The sequence below is a fragment of the Botrytis cinerea genome, chromosome 3 (genome assembly GCF_000143535.2).
Source record: "Botrytis cinerea B05.10 chromosome 3, complete sequence".
NCBI classification, from domain to species: Eukaryota; Fungi; Ascomycota; class Leotiomycetes; order Helotiales; family Sclerotiniaceae; genus Botrytis; species Botrytis cinerea.
In genome coordinates, this window is record NC_037312.1 from 288,372 (window position 1) to 301,641 (window position 13,270).

General features: G+C 43.6%; 5 protein-coding genes across 6 annotated transcripts; 2 read left to right on the forward strand and 3 right to left on the reverse strand.

Annotated features, from left to right (window-relative positions):
• Nucleotides 1-421: 421 nt before the first annotated feature.
• Nucleotides 422-2,480, reverse strand: BCIN_03g00820 (hypothetical protein). Its single transcript, XM_024691706.1, has 2 exons — nt 796-2,480; nt 422-741 (listed from the first exon to the last, which is right to left on the reverse strand). The coding sequence occupies exons 1-2, from the start codon at nt 2,312-2,314 to the stop codon at nt 584-586; spliced, it is 1,677 nt and encodes a 558-aa protein (XP_024547477.1). The 5' UTR covers nt 2,315-2,480; the 3' UTR covers nt 422-583.
• Nucleotides 2,481-3,401: 921 nt separating this feature from the next.
• BCIN_03g00830 (hypothetical protein) lies at nt 3,402-5,042 on the forward strand. The gene is made up of 2 exons (XM_024691707.1): nt 3,402-4,398; nt 4,560-5,042. Exons 1-2 carry the CDS (start codon nt 4,072-4,074, stop codon nt 4,725-4,727), a joined length of 495 nt encoding a protein of 164 aa, XP_024547478.1. The 5' UTR covers nt 3,402-4,071; the 3' UTR covers nt 4,728-5,042.
• Nucleotides 5,043-5,238: 196 nt separating this feature from the next.
• On the forward strand, nt 5,239-5,986 carry BCIN_03g00840 (hypothetical protein). The gene has a single exon (XM_001559406.2). The coding sequence runs from the start codon at nt 5,375-5,377 to the stop codon at nt 5,906-5,908; it is 534 nt and encodes a 177-aa protein (XP_001559456.2). The 5' UTR covers nt 5,239-5,374; the 3' UTR covers nt 5,909-5,986.
• A 127-nt stretch (nt 5,987-6,113) lies between these two features.
• Nucleotides 6,114-9,785, reverse strand: BCIN_03g00850 (hypothetical protein). 2 transcript variants are annotated; one of them, XM_024691708.1, is made up of 2 exons: nt 9,574-9,785; nt 6,114-9,521 (listed from the first exon to the last, which is right to left on the reverse strand). In XM_024691708.1, exon 2 carries the CDS (start codon nt 9,406-9,408, stop codon nt 6,634-6,636), a length of 2,775 nt encoding a protein of 924 aa, XP_024547479.1. In that variant the 5' UTR covers nt 9,409-9,521; nt 9,574-9,785; the 3' UTR covers nt 6,114-6,633. The 2 variants fall into 2 exon arrangements, with proteins under 2 accessions (XP_024547479.1, XP_001559455.1); XM_001559405.2 differs by having other exon boundaries at nt 6,114-9,785.
• Nucleotides 9,786-9,921: 136 nt separating this feature from the next.
• Nucleotides 9,922-11,817, reverse strand: Bcaah1. Its single transcript, XM_001559404.2, has one exon. The coding sequence runs from the start codon at nt 11,214-11,216 to the stop codon at nt 10,149-10,151; it is 1,068 nt and encodes a 355-aa protein (XP_001559454.1). The 5' UTR covers nt 11,217-11,817; the 3' UTR covers nt 9,922-10,148.
• Nucleotides 11,818-13,270: the final 1,453 nt, after the last annotated feature.

The window sequence follows — 13,270 nt, forward strand, 5'->3', positions numbered from 1 at the left end:
TATTGGGGAGATAGATTGAAAGACGCGGGTTTGATAATGGCATATGTCATGATTGCTATTGCTTCGTGGTTTCAGGGTTCACAATCGGTAGTGTGATGTTATGAGAAGCCCTAGAGAGATTAGATCAATGGTCAAGGTACATTTGATAGAAGTCTGAATGAGGAAAGTTTGCAATGCTAGGGGTCGAATATGCGAGGCTGGACTGGAATGTCTGCGGAGTTAAAAGGTAGGCATTGAATAATAGTGTGGTGTTGCTTGATATCAACTTGTGTAGAAACCGGGATTATAGATCCATTTCGACAGACCCATTTGAGACGGCTAGGTTAAGGCCATTACCAAGGCCTGTGAGGAGCGTCACAAAATGTCCACAGCTCTGTGAATCTCCCTATCCCCACATGTCGGTGCAAGGAATTCTATGTATTGTGTCGTCTTTAGATATATTCTTCTATCAATGGGGAGGTGGGCTAATTATAAATGCAAGACTCGGAAATGGTGAGAGGAAGGGAAAATCTAGAAATGGAAAATTAGAGATACATAACGACAGTATATATAACAACTAGCTATTAATGAACACAAATGTTTATCACAATTTCGCTTTCGCTCCGAGTTTCTCTGCATGTAGAACATTATCAATAACATCCATTGCCTCTACCAATCTCCTTTCCTGCATTTTTGGTGCAACGACTTGAACACAAAGTGTCGATTCAAGATATACACTCCTATCAATCGTTTTCTTGTCCCCTATTCATCTCCATTAGCATGGTGCTCAGTCTATTCCCTCAGTTGAAAACTTACATAACTCTCTATTAGCTTTATCCCAACTTCCTCCCACCTCCTCCGCCAACTCTCCTTCCAAATCCGTCACTTGGAAATCCCGCACCGGCAATGTCCCACATGGATAATCCAATAACACAAAACTACTGGTATAGCCCGTAGCATTCCAGCTATCGATCGGTGGGGTGGGATGCGGAGCCACGGGACAAATGATAGCATCGATTGTACCCATTTTAGTATCATTCCAAATCTTTAACATTTCCTTTTCTAATTCTGATTTCTTGGCTTGATTTTCCACAAGTTTCGGGAGAGCAGTTGGAGATTTCCTTTTCAAACGTGTGGATAACCATGGAATAAGCGGTTCCGATGTTTGCTCAAGAAGATCAAACATGTAATTCCCGCCATCGATTCCGAAGAATTGGTTGGCGAGCGATTGGCATTTCTTAAATGCAGGAGCATCAATCTCAACTACTGAGTGACCGGCAGCTTGGAGTTTGTGCACTGTTTCGTTGAGGATTTTGGTGATGGGAGGAAGTGGTGTCGTCACCCCATCAGTTCTAATAACACCAAATACTAATTTCTCCTTTTGAATCGTACCCTGCTCCTTCCACATCCCATACACTACGTCTGGATCTCGTTCCCATGGCTTCGAATCCGATACTACTTGTAGAAACAATTCACAATCCCTCACACTTTTCGCAATCGGTCCTGCACTTGCAGGTAGTCCAACTTTCGATGCTCCAGGTTGTTGGCCACCTTCTTGTCCCAGATAAGGTATTCTTTGAGCACTCGGCTTGATTCCATATAATCCATTACACATGGCAGGTATCCTAATACTGCCACCCACATCTGTACCTACTCCCAATACGCTCCCTCTCATAGCAATCAAGGCCCCTTCACCCCCTGAACTACCCCCGGCAGTGAGTCTCCTATCTCTTGGATTTAACACTCGTCCAAATACATGGTTATCTGAATCCAACGCCATCAAAGTTTGCGGTACATTCGTCTTACAATACAGTACCGCGCCAGCTTCTAACAATATATTCACAAGTAACGAATTCTCCTCGGCGGGATTTTCAGCCAAAGAAGCAATTCCAATACAAGCATCATATCCTTTTACTTTAAACGTATCTTTCAAACTCACAGGTACACCATGCAAAGGACCAATTGCTTTCCCCGTCCTCGCAAACTCGGCATCAAGCCATTTTGCACGGGCGATAGCATCGGAGAAAAATATCTCGGTCAGACAATTACATACTTGTTGAGCAATGGCCGCACGTTTACAGAACGCGGTGGTTACTTCGAGAGCGGTGAGTTCGTGGGAACGGAGCGCGGAGGAAAGAGATACAGCGTCGTAAGACTCAGTAATGCTTAGTTCGGAGGGTGTGAGGATGCCGCTGGTGCGGGGGATGGAGAGGACGTTGAGGACGGAGGGGGCTGGAGGGGAGGAGAGGAGCCAGGGGGTGGGGATGAGGGACTGTCTGGCTTTTTGTTTGCGATGCGAGATTTGTTGCCAAGTGGAAGGGAGAGGGGAGGTCATTGTGGATGGATTGGAGGTTTGAAAGAAGCTTTTGAGCTTCTTGGTCTGGGTGGAAGTACTGAAATATGTATGGGGCATTTTAGTATGCGGGGATGGGGAAGATCATGTATTCGTGCCGAGGTTGCGCATAAATATTGCATAAATACATCGCTTTATGCAGATATTCATTTGAATCTCATTCGTACCTACCAAACATACATCTGACATTTTCCAACAAACCTGCGAACACCACAAACCTATTACTCTAGTACCCCCTTAAATACCTCGCTTGCTCAATATGAATTTGCCATCAATGGTTCATTAAAGTCAACCTTCACTTAACACCAAACAATTATTTAGTCTCTGCCGTTTCCCTTGAAAGCAGCCTTGTACCTTTGTCTTCTCTGATACCTCAGTTTCCCCTCGTTTGATGTCTCTAGATTGGTATCAAAGATGTAGCCAACATGTTTGAACAAAACTGATGAACGATATTAGTGTTGAGATACGCTGCTGTGTGAGAGATTTCCAGGAGTCACACCTGAATTCATCGCCATGAAATAGTATTGTGTTGATTACAGGAGAGACACCCAGCAAGCATCGTCGTCGCCACGAAAACGTAGGGGCAGCGCGGGTTAAGAAAGGGAACCTTTGCGATAATTTACCAAAATCTGTAGAATGACGAATGTCGTGGATCTTTGAGTCGGCAATTTCCTTTCGGGAACTCCACTCGTAAGGATTACGAATGATGAATCACCCACGCCTGGTCGACGTTTGGTTTAAACGGCCACTAGGAGCCTGCTTTCTGCGCATGAAGATGTATATTAAAAAGCATCGCGATACGGAAATATCCCCGCGTTTTCTCGAGCAAAATTGCAAGATCCAGGGATAGTTCCAAGGATGCTGTGGGATGTGGATACCCACGACATCTAGGATCTTGGTCGAGAAAGAAAATCAAAGAGAGTCAAAAGAAAGGCAGAATAAATTGAAGTCTCGGTCTAGACTTGTGGTTCCTTAGCTGTGGCTCGTGAGGGCCAGCGGAAGTCTCGGAGAGCAGATGAAGGATGATGGATGTTAGGGGAGTGAATATTGTCATGGCTTTGAAAATATAGGTGGAGTTGCAATTACACGTGCAATACGTGTGCTGTACGAAACAAAATTTGCTTGTTTATTTGTCTTTTGAATGCTACAGGAGTTTAGAAGTGAATCCTGTCTTGTTGTTCGAACAAAGGAATGCCACTTGATCATCAGCCACCATTTACTTGAACAATTGAAATTCTGCGACAGCATCTCTAGTGAGATACCGAGGTACATTACTAAGGGGTTCAATGATTAAAACCTGAGATCGCGATTCACGATAGAGATTTGCCGTGGTGATAATTACCCAGAAGCGATACAGAGAGTTTATGCGTGTACTGCAGTGTGTTGAACGCGAGAAAGGACTAGTACATGATTTTTTTGATACAGCACCACTTCTGTTGAGAATTTGAGATTCTTGTGGCTTTGAGCTCAAACCCCCGGGTCTGAAACATCAGACTGCAATACGACTCCGGAATCACGGGGCAAAGAGAACTGTTCAGGAAGGCTTAAGGTGGCTGAATCGAGATCATTCATTCGTATTCGCATTTACATATACGGAAGAACAAAGAATCTCGAAGAGCGTCGATAATACCAATATAATATCAAGGGAACGTCCGACACCCTAAGAATTTCACGGCCATAGAGAACAAGCGATCGAAAGATAGATTATCAAATCCACCGGCCCTCTTCTTTAGAAGAACATGTGCATCTACATCATAACCCACCACGCTTGTCCACACACCTCTCTATTACTACAGGAACGATGCCCGGGGTCATTGAATAGAAGAATGAGTTCTGGAGGTGGGAGATACGAAAGCCCGCCTTGTAGGTTTGACAGGGAACGATTTGAGAGGTGGAAGAGGGAAGCAGAGAGTCAGGGAAACGAGGAAACTTTAGAGACTCGGGAAAAGAGAGGCGAAGAGAAGTGGGAACATAAGGGAGGGAGAAAGCTGGAAAGCGAGTTTAGAGAGAGATGGGTGGAGGGACTTTGTGTCAAGTGTAAAGCAGAGAATGAGGGCAGTCGGGTGGTAAGTTACATTTCTTTATTTCTGGGATGGATGGCATGATTATCAAGATCTCAAAGTTCCGAATGCACTTTTCTTCTCCGCAACGCAAGTTGCCATTAGAAGCTGTCCAAAAACCCGAGAGATTTATGATCAAAGAATGAACCTATGCTGACATAACAAAGCTGGCAAGAAAATCTTCGTTTGCGGAAATAGTGAAGAATCTCTTGAGTATCGATCGAGAAATGCAGGCGCAGCGATTAAGTGTGAACTCGGCAAGTGGAAGGGGCAAGTTAGCAATTCCTCCTGTTCCACCAGTTCCTGTAATTGGGAAAAGGAGGGGGATGCGGTAATCCTAAGTTGATGCTATGCGTGGATACTAGGATTATGAATGAAGAAAACAGATACTACTGTCTCTTTCTGTCTCGAATTTTCAGATGTTAACTCCAACTTGGATGTTCTTGTTATTTAAATAGACGGATAAAGAGCCAAGTGTACGATATGGGAAATGGAGAAGGAAGTTAATGATTGAGAAATAATGAATGGCATGGGGAGGGGTTCATGATTCAGACTGGGTGGTGAAAGATACCATAGTATCGGAGTTTGGCCTGGGAAATGAGAATTATTTGAAAACATGGATGATTCCCATAATGAGCAACTTTTTTGCATTCAATGCTGTTTTGTGTGTTATGTGTGTCAAACATTTGAACATCGATTTCAGTGTTGTACCATAACCTTGACGTCTGCTACAAAAGGGCGAAATAGGGGTTCCCATTCATACAACTAGCATCTACCGTGCTGTCAATAAAATTTTAATAGAAAGACATAAAATACTTGAAAATCCCCTCATGTCCTTCCTTCTTTGATATCTAACTCAAACCCCACAGCTCCGAAGTTCACACGCGCCGTATCTTTAAATTGATTTTTTACTTGAACAACGTGCAATTAGCCTCTAGATATAGAATACTATCTAGCCTCAGGAAATCAGACAACTCATCAAATGTGCAGATATATTCACGTGTGCTATAAGCTATGTCCCTACACGCATTCAAAATACACACCCATCTCCGTTTGCCCTCGCGCTAAAGAAAGGCAGAAAGTATGTTCATGGGAAACCGCAAGGCTTGGAATGGGGATCGATACCGGACTTTCACAGGTGGTTGAAGAAAAAGGAACTTGCGATGCGTGTTCTCGGAGTGCTAGAAAGGCTAGAGAGAAGGTAAGAGCACAACTGGTCGGTATGGGCATTAGACGAGGGAGGAATGGCGAAGGAAAGAAAAAGGGCGTTGAAAATACAGTTGCCAGGATAGAAGGCCCGGTTGGAGGACCAAAAATGCTGGTCAAGACCCACATTCCGGAAGACATTGAGATCGTCAATCTCGAAATATCAATCGATCCTGCGCATGGCGACATCACATCTCATTACCCCCCTATAAACACAAGATCTAAGGGCAGATACGACGGTAGAGAGCATCATCGTTCATCAAGCTCTGATATCCCGGCAGGATGGTGTGATTTGGGTTTAGAAATGTAACGGTTGCCCTCTTCTTTTTTGACATTTCTTGTCGGTGGATTTATAGCAGGTAAGATTTTAATGAATTAAGTATCACCATCTATCAAATCAAAGTGTTTGTTATAAAGAACATACCTAGACTTAAGGCATGCCATTGCTTCACTGCAGTACACATTGGGGGTTACTATTTGCGAGTGTGAGTGTGAATGTAAGTCCAAAACAGAATTGTGATTTGAATTCAAATTTACTATCAACTAGGTAAACTAGATAGTGAGAAAATGGTGAAACGTTGCATAATAAATCATGGTTCTGAATATCTACCCTGTCCTTCCATAATCCATCTTAATCGTGATATGTGTATGCCCAACAAATCGATGAAATATCTTGTCCATAATGCATAGGTATCATGTTAAATCCTCCGTGTACTTGATTCCCAAACCCAAAGCTTATGATAAATAGTAACGCCTGTAACAAGTCCTCCATCATATCCATAAAACTCCAATAACGCGCATGCTGAGAAAACTCCTGAAGAGAGAAGATAAAAAATGAAAAAATTCCAGTTTGATCTAGTCTAATTTTTAAATGACCAAGGAGTTTATCTATCCAGGATGAATATCCAATGCCAGTACTAGTCAAGTCTATAACTAGTTCTACCCGCAGACTTAAAACAAAAGAGATACCCATAGTAAAGAGCGTAGGTCAGTGAGTAACAGACAGCGCATTCACACTCACACTCACGCTTGCACTCAATCCTTCATTTTGATCTCGGTGATCTCTAATCCCTCTCTACTTATCACCGGTTCCAAAACCCCACCACTCATCCTCACATCCTCCCAATTCTTGTCATCGCCCTCTCCCCTACAAACAAAATCGTACCCATCTCCCGCCACCTCTCTCTCGGGTCTTGCCCCCAGAATCTTCGAAAACTGCACTTGACTTAATCTCCGTCTAGCCCCTTGCCACCTCATTCTAACTCCATTCCCTAAGCCCCTGAAAAAGACCCGGATGGTAAGATAATTCAATGTTCCTTTTTTACTCTGCACCGCTAGTTTAGCTTTCCGAGTTTGGGATTTCACCCTTTTAAGCGGGGTTTTGACCTTTTTCGCTTCGGCTTTCTTTTCTTTTTTCTCTGCCTTTTCTCGTTTGCGAAGAGCGGCATGGAGCTTGCGGGCTGCGAGTTTCTTTCTACGTTGAATTTGAGAGGTAGTAAGCTTTTTGGTGAGATGGGGAACAAGTGGGTCCGGATGCGTGGAATAGAGACTGGGAGATGCAACGATATCGTAGACAATACCGCCGTAGATACCTTCTCGGACTAGATGTTCGGTTAAGGCGATGCTTTCTTCGCTGAGATTACTGCGGAGACCGGATGCAGGTGATGGGTGAGCTGATAGAGTGGTATTTTGGACTGGAGTAGCATCAAAAGGTGGACTAGGCATCCAGAAGGGATCAGCATCGAAGGATTGTTTGGCATTGTAAAGCGGGTTAGTGATAGGTGATGCAATGCTAGAGAGATCTGTCGAATATGTGTTGTGGCGGCTGTGGCCGTAGCTACCTTGAGTGGGTGTACTGGGTACGGTGCTCACTGTATCCTTTGTGTTGGTTGTATCAGAACGGAAAAGGCTAGTCGTTGGCGTACTTGGTGGAGATGGAATGCTGGAAATCCTGGAAAGTGGAGATTGTATATGAGTACTATTGTGAGGAGAGGATTCGGGGGTGTAAATTGATGAAGTGATGTCAGCTCTCTTCTTGTTAGAGATAGGGAGAGATCGAATGTTTTCGGAATTGGACTTTGAGATGGGAGTAGCGAAGACTGCGGATGCAAGTTTAGGTGGCGGAGAGATTGGTGAAGGAGATGAGAAGATTTGAGGGAGGTTGAGGGTATAGGATGGAACCTTTATTGGGTTACTAGAGGTAGTTTTTGACTGTGGCATGACAGAAGTGATATCAATCGCTAGAGATTTTGAAGTGGGTGTTGGCGGTACGAGAGAGGTAACATCAACCGCGAATGAAGAAGAATTACTTTCGACAGGACCACGATCTTGTGTTGGCGAAATATCAGAACCAGATGCATTTTTTATGGATATTTGACTGATATGACGATATGGACGATCCATCGGTGGTGGCGAACGAACTGGACGAGTTTTAGGCGATGGCGATCTTGTATCGAATGGGGTGAAAAGTGGTCTTCTTGAGGTTCCATTTTCGTTACCAGCACTGGCTGTCAAGTAAACTGGGCCAGCTTTCCTGCGGCGGGAATTTCTGTGGGATGAGGTTGGAGAATCTTCAAGTTTTCGGGACATGTTCGCAGATGGATGTCTTGCGATTCTCATGATAGGTGTTGTATAAGATCTCAATGCACCAGCTTGTTGATCTGTTCCTGGAATTACAAGTCGTTCTGGCTCTGAAGCCATTCGTAAATGTCCTTTAGCAGCATCTTCCGCACTTTTGTTTCCAAGTCCAACCTTGACTTCTCGATATAAAGCATTGTCCTGAACTTGTGGCTTCATTCTCAAAGGCCGAATTCCCGTTATGCCATCCAAATTAGTGTATTTCATGATTGCTGCCTTGGGATGTTCCACAATTCGACTCACGACCATGCCTTTCTCTCCTCTCGCTTCGTTAGCTGCTGTGTACATGCTATCAACTGCTAGATCATCATTGAGTCTAGATCCTCTTTCGATTTCAGTTTTTGATTTCTTGATATATCTATCAGTTCGAGCATCGTACATTAGATTAGAAAATTGGGAGGTCAGTTGAACTCCATCAAGTGATTTTGTTGTGGGATTCGATGAAATAGGGTGAATGGGGATGGCGTGGAGTCCATCGTCGTCATTTGATTCAGTTCCAATAATATTAGCAATTGCTAAATTCAACGACTTGCCATGAATTGAATCAAGTGATTCACTTGAGCGGGTGTTGTTGGGTGCCGGCAATGATGGGTATTCAAGATCCTGAATCATTTTCGACATCGGAGATAAAGGAGAGACTGAATATTGTGGAATCCCAAGTGACGAGGATTTATTGTTTGGACTTGCAGAAGACACTAGTGGAAAGACGATTCCGAGCTGTTCATCTTTGCAATTATTAGAATCATGTCTAGGAGACATTTTCGTTGGTGAGCAAGGTCGACCGTTTCTCGTTCTCTCTTCGATAGATTCGATGGACTCGTCAATCGGCGTCAATGGTTGGATGTCATATTTAGCAGGCTTTCTGTAAGATTTGGGCCGAGCCACAACTTGACAAGCAGGAGGCGCAACTTCGGTGGATTCCTCACATCTTTCTGAATTCATAAATTCTAAAGTGAAGGTGTAGAATGTTTGACATCCCAAATAGAAACTTTCCTCGTGCTCGGAAGATACAGAATAGAGGCGACCGAAGGCAGGAAACTGTTCTCCTGGGCGCAAATCATGATGTTTGAGTATATTGCAGAAAAAGGCCTCATCGTTGGTGTAGAGGGGATTGGAGATTGGCCGTACCCTCTTCTTGGGTTGTGTTCTTGGTATCAAGTCCGATTTTCCCATTTCAATTGACTATTGGGAGAACTTTTCACCAAAGATGAAGGCAAAAATGATAGACCTCACGAGTAAACTGGCTGGTCTGGTGGTCGCTCGTTGGACTATTGTTGCTCTGTGATCTAGGAAGAATATTAGACTTTTAGCTTTTCAATAAACTGACAGAAAACTTACGAAGTAGCTAGAGTAGTTCAGGTTGTGTGGCTCATGTAGTGGTTTTTGGCACAGAATTGGAATGTTTCTTGGGACTTAAAAGCAAGCTTTTCCTCTCATTCCTTGATATTCCTGCCGTCGTAAAAAACGAATGACACAAATCGACACCTGACCATCTTGATTGTGAATCACATCATATAAGAAATTCACCATATTCAACGTACCCACTTCTCATGATGAGATGAAGGCCGGAAGCACAGCTGGAGTATAGCGAGTAAAAGATGACGACATGAGTGAAAAAGTCGACCCTGAGTCGCTCGCAGAGAATAATGGCGCGTTGAGTCGAAAGACGACAAGCAAATCACAGAGTAGCAAGGGGAAGCGAGGTGATATATTATGTAGATTTATTCAAATTTTTTTTTGGTTTCCAACTCCAGCGCCGATTATCTCCTTGGTGTGTATATAAGATCCTAGAACGATGTTGAATGCAGATGCGCACCCGAGAGTGATGATTTCTGTCACCAGTATATGCGCAACGTTCCCAATGAAATCCAGACTCGAAAATGCTGACACTCAACTTTTGTTTACTCCTTCCTTCAGATCAATGCCTCATGCTTATTGACACATGCGTCGACCTTGCTTAAGAGCACAGATTTTCTCTCATCATCGCACCAACTTCCTTCGATTGCGCTGGTTGCAATGTATCTCCACTCCTTCAAACTCAACTCGAATGCTTCTTGAACAGCAACATAATTATCCAAGATATAACCGCCAAAGTAAGCTGGGTCGTCACTGTTGATGCTGAATTTAATTCCTGCATCCAAAAACTTTCGAATTGGCAATTGTCCAACATTCTCAACACACCTCAAGCGAACATTGCTTAGTGGGCAGACGGTCAACATTGTCCCCTGCTCTGCCACCCGCTTCAATAAGCTTTCATCTTCAACCAGTCTAATTCCATGATCAATTCTCTCAACTTTGCAAATGTCCAGTGCTCTGGAAATGTAAGAGGTGTCACCTTCCTCACCAGCGTGAGCGGTGCGATGAATTCCTTTGCCTTCCGCGGATTCATAAATTTCCCTGAAGATTTCTGGTGGGAATCCAACCTCACTGCTATCAAGACCAATAGCAGCCACGGTTCCGTTTGAAAAGTGACCAAGCGAAATTGCTTCCTGATATGTAGTGTTTGCATTCTCAGCCGACAAGTGTCGCAAGAAGCATAGAATGAGTTTTGAGGTGATACCAAAATCCTTCTCAGCGCGCTTCAATCCAGCAGTGAGACCCTCAACAACAGTTTTGTATGCAATTCCACGTTCAGTGTGTGCTTGTGGATCGAAGAAGATTTCGGCATGATGAACTCCGTCGCGGTTGGCTTTTGTGAGATATTCATACGCCAAGCTTTCGTAATCCGCAGCATTTATCAAAACTGACATGCCAATGTAATAGTAATGGAGGAAATCGTTGAGGGAAGTAAAGCGTTCATAGCGAGACTCGAGTTCTTCGGGAGATTTGAAAGAGGCATCAGTCTCAGTGTCTGGAAGGGCGATATTGTTTGTTTTGGCCAGCTCGAATAAGAGCGCTGGAGAAAGAGACCCCTCGATGTGAATGTGATGCTCACATTTTGGGAGCTCCTTCAGGAATTGCTTCATGTTTTCACCGCACATCTTGAATTTTGTGTATTAAAAGGGTTTGAGTGAGGAGGGGTGGCAAATTAAGTCGAGTTATCGAGATCGCAAAGTGTATTGGTTATCGAGAGGTACCTTTATCAACAATCAATTGCTCTAGGAAAGAAGAAGATCCAGCAAAGAGTTGTATGAATGATCAATTGTTGTGAATATTGAGTGAATATCAACCTTGATAGAGTGGACTACGCTTTACAAAAAGACAACCTACTAAATAGCACAGATAGCAAGATTGAAATATCTCGGGCCTACGGCCATTAATATCTGATAGATATCAAACTACAGCACAATATTACTTTACCAATCGTTACCTTTGTGCCCTCCCTTTCTCTTTCCCTTTTTTTTCGTCGTCTAGGGCAGTGGTGTCAGGGAATTGACAATGCAAAGGTATGGTCTAATCACGAAGATTGAAGGTGTATGGTAATAGTTATTGAATTTTTTTGAGAAAAGGTGGTAATGACCGAAAAATGGCAGAAACTTTTCATCCTATTTTTGCTGGCGGTCAAAGTAAAAGACCAAGAGACCCGACATTCTTGAGGTTCTAGCCAATCCTTTCAAGGAAGATAGAGGTTGGTTGAATTTCATAGGCTGTTATGCTCTGTGGTGGAGTCTTAAATGCAAAAGCTTTGCAAGGACTACGCAAGAGAGAGCCAATCGCTACACGGCGGAATCCGAGAAAACCCAGCTACCTTACACTTAAATTCCCATCCAACGTAGCACAGTTTTTCACTCTCTTATCCTTTGCTTCCGAGCTCCTTCATCTGTACAAGTAACATAACCAATGGCCCAACATCTGGGAAGTCGATGGTCACCGGTAGTGTAGGTTTACATACCACATTCTACAAATGTCAACGCACAAGGGGGGTTATTGCCTGACTACTGAGGCTGAGGCATTATCCTGAACAATTACCCGACCACTGGTTTCATTATCCGAATATTTGAACTGACTACTGACATGGGAGAAGACCCAGGAATGGAGATAACTTATTCATTGAGGCTCCACAATCCTCCTCTCCCCCTTGTGCTACTGTCACCTCATCGGGTCTTCAGTGTTGAATTTGGACGAACGGCATTTCCCACACTTTCCTTAGAATTTACCCTAGTCATCAACTGTCAATCTGTCACTCAACGTTACCCCGAGGTTGTTTGTTGGCTCATTTTATATACGAAGGTTATGTGATGTAGATATCGACGTCGCCATTGAACATGGTGGAGCGTTACAGAGTGTTTCATTATACTCCCGGAGTAGCGGATACCTACTTCATCTTGTTCAACATCGGGAAAGACTACTGGTAGCCTTGGAGATATCTCTTTACATGATGTCTTGGTCCTGAGTAAACGCCCTAACCTCCTTGCACCCCTTGCACGTAAAGTTCCGATCCTTGGGTATATCGCTAGTATTTCAACGTGGTTCATATGAAGACTGGAAGGTAATATCGACTTTTCGGGTCAATGGCCGAACTATTCTTGGAGTAATGTTTGCGAATATTCTGTGATCGTTACAGGGGAATCAATTTGTTGTCTATTCGAGGTTCCAGTTACACATTCTTTACGTTTTCTTACCGCTTGCCGTCGCAAACTCACAGCAAGCATTTATGGTGGGCATGATAGAGGTGTGCAACTACAGCGGAACTCGGAGAATTTCCCGGATTCAAGCCTGTATCCCTTAATGGAGTACACTTATAAAACATTCTGAACACGCAACGTTGAATGCACGCACTCACCCTTTCAGACTCTATTTTAATTTCTGATCTAAAGAAAAAAATTGAAGTGGTTCTTACAATGTGATTGTGAAATAGTGGATCGACGAGGATGCATCTATCTCTATTGAGGAGAATTCGGAGAGCAATCCATGTTATCAACTACCCTAGATATCCTAAAGCGCCCCAGTTCAAGTTCAACACAAAGAAAAGCAAAGATCTGCAATTAACATTAGACCAGTTTTCCGTTCCTGGCGGTTGGTTCCATGGTAGAGCATGTGATTGCCAAATTAGGGAGGCATACGATATATCATGGATTCCTATCATACGTTTCAG

Bases quoted from the DNA above. Each gene is read 5' to 3' on its own strand.
- BCIN_03g00820 (XM_024691706.1), bottom strand. From the start codon at position 2,314: ATGACCTCCCCTCTCCCTTCCACTTGGCAACAAATCTCGCATCGCAAA. The intron at 742-795 runs GTAAGTTTTCAA...GGAGATGAATAG, and splicing joins TAAAGCTAATAGAGAGTTAT to GGGACAAGAAAACGATTGAT.
- BCIN_03g00830 (XM_024691707.1), top strand. From the start codon at position 4,072: ATGTGCATCTACATCATAACCCACCACGCTTGTCCACACACCTCTCTA. The intron at 4,399-4,559 runs GTAAGTTACATT...GACATAACAAAG, and splicing joins AGAATGAGGGCAGTCGGGTG to CTGGCAAGAAAATCTTCGTT.
- BCIN_03g00840 (XM_001559406.2), top strand. From the start codon at position 5,375: ATGTGCAGATATATTCACGTGTGCTATAAGCTATGTCCCTACACGCAT.
- BCIN_03g00850 (XM_024691708.1), bottom strand. From the start codon at position 9,408: ATGGGAAAATCGGACTTGATACCAAGAACACAACCCAAGAAGAGGGTA.
- Bcaah1 (XM_001559404.2), bottom strand. From the start codon at position 11,216: ATGTGCGGTGAAAACATGAAGCAATTCCTGAAGGAGCTCCCAAAATGT.